The 4,835-nt window shown below is 30.5% G+C and overlaps 1 protein-coding gene across 2 annotated transcripts; it reads right to left on the minus strand.

Moving 5' to 3' along the window:
- Positions 1-2,428: 2,428 nt before the first annotated feature.
- On the minus strand, positions 2,429-4,399 carry LOC111307446 (peroxidase 3-like). Of its 2 annotated transcripts, XM_089751554.1 has the most exons (5): positions 4,181-4,399; positions 3,603-3,782; positions 3,550-3,558; positions 3,339-3,504; positions 2,429-3,144 (listed from the first exon to the last, which is right to left on the minus strand). In XM_089751554.1, exons 1-5 carry the CDS (start codon positions 4,397-4,399, stop codon positions 2,738-2,740), a joined length of 981 nt encoding a protein of 326 aa, XP_089607680.1. In that variant the 3' UTR covers positions 2,429-2,737. The 2 variants fall into 2 exon arrangements, with proteins under 2 accessions (XP_089607680.1, XP_022761200.1); XM_022905465.2 differs by lacking the exon at positions 3,550-3,558 and having other exon boundaries at positions 3,591-3,782.
- Positions 4,400-4,835: the final 436 nt, after the last annotated feature.

The raw sequence follows: 4,835 nt of genomic DNA on the forward strand, positions 1-4,835 counted from the left end.
AGTGTTTTATGGTTTAAGTTGGTAATATTTGTATTTTTATTATATACGTAATTATTTTTTATGACAGGAAAGAGAATAGATTGAGATTGATAGTAGAAAGTAACAGAAATATAGCCACACAAATGGATCAAAAAGTTTTGTAAGAAAGCAAAAAAAAATCATAAGTTTATGATAATAAACGTATTCCAGTGAATGAAACTTTTCAGCCATTAAAAGATAAATATGCAAATTAACAGTTATTGTTCTATTTTAATAGTTTTGATAGTTTCAATACATGATATTAAACTTATCGAAAGTTTTGAACTTGGTTGACACAGATGATATATATGAAAAGTTATTGTTTAAGTATATTTACACCTTTCATACAGATTTGTTGTGATTGTTGTATTTTAATAGTTTGGATAGCTTCAATACTTTATATTAAACTTGTTCGATTGATTGAACTTGGTTTCTACAATTGATATAAGAGAAAAAGCTATCGTTTATGTCTGTTTGAAAGTATTTTTGCTATAAAAGGTAAATATACAAATTAAACTTTTTTATGGCTTTCAATATATTGAATGGCTTCAATCCTTGATATTAAACCAAGAGAAAATAATTGAATTTGGTTTTCATGATCGATATGTGTGAAAGCCCAAAATGATTTTATTGTTTGCGTATGTTTAAGACTATTGTGTTATTACGATGTCAAAATATAAATACGTGAGTTTAAAATTATTCGAAATTTTAATATTTTATCAATAGGCTTGATATGCATGAATAAGTTGTGGTTGGTATGTATCATATCAAATAACATATATTTTTGTATAGGAGAATGAGATGGGCAGTACAATTAGATGTGTGAAAGTTTTTCACATCACACACAAAAAAAGACGAATCTTAGATGAATGTCAAAATACAAGAAATTGTGATAATTTGTATCATCTATTTTAACAAAAAGTAAATATTTACTCTTTTTAACATATAATCAATTAATCATTAAATTTGATAGTTGTATATGACAAATTCACAGGAGAAAGCGAAAGAAAAAATAGCTGCTGAGATTGAAGTAGCATCTGATGGTTCTCTCAACATGCAAGAAATAAAAAATCGAATATTCATAGAAGTTGCTGGAAAAAAAAAGCATGGACAGGTTCAAGGCCTTGGATTGGGTCCAACACCATCTGCTTCTATGGACATAGCTCTCTACAATTTACATTCTCAACAAGTCAGTCTTCGCGAGACATTTCAATATTGAGAAGGAGTTGTAAACTATGCAACAACGTTTCAACAAATGAAAGCATAAAGAGAATATGAGCGTGCCAAAATTGAGGGAAAAAGTGCTAGAATGGAGCAAGAGTGTGTTAAATTTTAGCAGTTACATGTTCAATTCGATCATCTTATGAATTTTGTGCAACAATAATTTTCAAGAAATGATCTTGGTGCTCTACCAACTCAGGTATTATATTTAGTAAATATTTAAATTTTTAAATATATAAAAAGCTTACAATGAAGTGTTAAAAATTGTATGCTATTATTTAGTAGGTTTTTAAGCACATTAGTGACCAAAGTGAAAATTTTTTTTCATCAATTGACAACCAACAAAATGTATGCAGTCATCCATTTCATACATTTTAATTTTTTATTTTGTTAATGTATATAAAATATTTGAATGTTATTATACTAATTATTAAACTTTGTATTAATTAGATGCATATTTAAACGTTAATAAAGTTAATATAAATTTCAGTTTCTAAATTTAAGCTCTTTAATGAAAATAAAAATTATTAAAAGAATTTTTTAAAAAATACATTTTTACATAATAACGGCGTTTGCATTTGTCGTGGGTCATTAAATGAATAATTTAGTGGCGTTTATAGCATAAAACGCCACTATAAGTAGCGACGCTCTTACCAGTAAATGCCGCTTGTTAAGTAACATTTTTCTCATAAAAATGTCACTAAAGCAACGGCGTTTTTCTCATAAAACGTCACTGAATTAGCAGTGACTTAAAGATACTAACGTTGCTAATATAGAGGCGATTTTATATTCAAATGCCTCTAAAGTAACGACGTTTTCAGCTACAAACGCCACCAAAGCAACGGCGTTTTTCCTCATAAAAACGTCACTACTTTTAGCAGCGTCTCAAAGATAAAAACACCATTAAAATGGCCACATTTCAGATATAAATGCCGCTAGTATTAAGGTATTTTTTCGAATATGTCACTATTTACCACGACATGTGAATAGCCGGCACTCTGTGTGGCGTTTTTCATAAACGCCGCAAATCTTTTTGTGACGTTTATAAACGCTGCTAAACGTAAAAAAAACACGCCACTAAAAATCAAAACCCCTGTAATACTTAAACAAAATTCTTTTATTTTTCGAAATTATGTGTGAGAAGTATCTCGGGAGAAACAAATTAAGAAGGGAAAGAAAGCTTCTACATGATTCATATTCAATATTAATGGAAGTTTTTTTAAGTCAACCATAGCCAATCATTGAAATATATGTATCCAGGGATAAGCCACAGGGAAATTATAAGGAAAAATTTCAATATTTTATAGATAATTTTGTTATAACCTCACCAAATGATCAAAAAAAACATTGAAATTATTTCACAAGACATTCTTTTCAACTCAATACAATACTTAATTGAACATTATAAAGAAACTTTCCTGCTGGTTCAAAACATTGAAAATGCTTAAATTTCATAGACCCGGCCAAGCTACAAAAGCTGGATAGTAACAGTTTGCCATTAAGAATTGATCACAGTGCATTTTTTCCTGATCTCTCCTGAAGTTCCTGTAAGCACTTCAATTGTTCCCATCTTTTCCATTGATTGTTTAAATTCATCGAAAAAAATTTTCGAATTAAGCATCTCATCGACAATGTTGCTAGAGCCTTGATCTGTTAATAGGGCAGCATCAGATTGGAAAAGGCCTTTATTTTGCTTCAAGTTTGAGAAGTAATTGTTATCAAAAGATAAGGAGCTTCCAGGGTCCATTTCCACTATAGTTGTGTTGTCTGATAGGCTTTTGCATTTGGTTTTCAAGAAAGAAGCGTAGGTTGAGTTTAGAGATGGATCTGCATCACCTTTTCCTGTGAAATTGTATAGCCTGTTGCTGAAGAAATTGCAATGTCCAACTCCAATGGTATGTCCACCTGAAGAAAAGGCCTTTATTTTTCTAAAATTTTCGATATTTTTTAAGGATTAGACCTTTAAATTCATGTCAGCCAAATATGTCTTGGATACGGATACTTTAAAAAAAATGAAGGGTACGGAGCAACATAACCAAGCAAAGTAGCTATAGCTGACACTTGCTTGGGAGCAATTTACAAAATTATGTAGAATTTACCTGACAAAACAACAAGATCGTGAACTGTAAGGCTTTTGTTGGCAAAAGATTGTTTGAGGGTGGTGAAGTTGAAGAATGGTGAAGGAATGTTGGCAAGAGCCTCAGAAGCTCTGGAAATGATACCATCTTTTCTCCCAGTTGGCACTTCCCACAATGGCGTTCCAAACTGCAAATTTTGCATATTCAGTTGGAAACCATCTTAAATTAAAACAGTTATTAACTGCTTAATTAATGAATAATTATTAAACTTACTTGGAATGAAACTGAATCTCTAGCAACTAAAGCTAAGATATCTGCACAAGAGACTACTCCAGGACATGTCTTCTCTAGATGGCTCTTGATCTCATCAATAACATCAAATCCTGCCAAGGATTTGTTTGGAACTGCATCCTTTTCCGCTGAGTTATTTGCTGTAGAATCCAACAGCACTGAGGCATCGCAGCCCTACGAAACAAGCCAAAAATCATAGGATCAAACTAGAATTATACTAATTTGGAAGCACTGATTGAGGTTAAAGTACTTTTCAGTACTCCTGTCAAAATTTATAAAATGTATAGATACATTGATGAATGATTGACAAATGGGATTTTATTTTATGCAAAATACGGAAGCTATGAGTAGTATACAAAATATTTCAATGATACATAAAGAAAAAAAAATATTGTAATATGTGGTACTATATTGTTCGGACTCAAAGATGAATATTAGATACAGATATGTGTTCGATACGGATACATTTAATTTTTCATCTATTTAAAGGGTTATACCTCATATTCATATTTTTTGAATATATGTTGGAATCAAATACTTAAAAAAAAAAAAAGAGTCGGTATAATACTTACCCTAACAAAACAATCATGAAAATGCATTCTGAGAAATTTTGCAGGCAAAGTGGAATTGCTAGCAACATATTTCCAAGTTATACTTTGAACAATATGCTCAGCAAGGGGGCAACTCTTCTCATAAAAATATTTGTTCAACCCTCCTCCTTGGCCCAGTACTCCTACAAATCCACTCAATCCTATCAGAGAAATCAACAAGAAAACCAAACTATTCTTCATCTTTTTCTGAGTTTCTGTCCCTTTCTTAAGTTTGCTGCTGTGTTTGACAGCTAAGACATTGCATCTTTATATGAGGAGTTGATGAGCTTCACTGTGAATAGTTAATTACCATGCTTTTGAAAATGGACAAATCAACATAGTATTAAAAAATTAATAAAAGAAATCGTCAATGTCTCAATTTTAATGTCAATGGTCGAAAGTTTTTTAGAATATCGACTGTTGTTCAGTGTATTCATATGTATTAGTTGAGATGTGGCTGAACCATAACAGATTGATCAAACATATAAAATATGAATCACGGGTTGATCAAACATATAAAATATGAATTCATGCTGCATGCAATTGTATATTGTAGTGAAATTTGTGAATTTAAAAAAAAATGAATTAATAAAAATTTTAATAAAAAATAATGATAAATTGATAAAATTCAATATAA

The sequence above is a fragment of the Durio zibethinus genome, chromosome 22, assembly GCF_047325235.1.
Source record: "Durio zibethinus cultivar Kanyao isolate XHJ-2024 chromosome 22, ASM4732523v1, whole genome shotgun sequence".
Classification (NCBI taxonomy): Eukaryota; Viridiplantae; Streptophyta; class Magnoliopsida; order Malvales; family Malvaceae; genus Durio; species Durio zibethinus.

Bases quoted from the DNA above. Each gene is read 5' to 3' on its own strand.
- LOC111307446 (XM_022905465.2), bottom strand. From the start codon at position 4,399: ATGAAGAATAGTTTGGTTTTCTTGTTGATTTCTCTGATAGGATTGAGT. The intron at 3,505-3,590 runs GTAAGTTTAATA...CAAAATTTGCAG, and splicing joins GAGATTCAGTTTCATTCCAA to TTTGGAACGCCATTGTGGGA. The intron at 3,145-3,338 runs GTAAATTCTACA...CCTTTTCTTCAG, and splicing joins CGATCTTGTTGTTTTGTCAG to GTGGACATACCATTGGAGTT.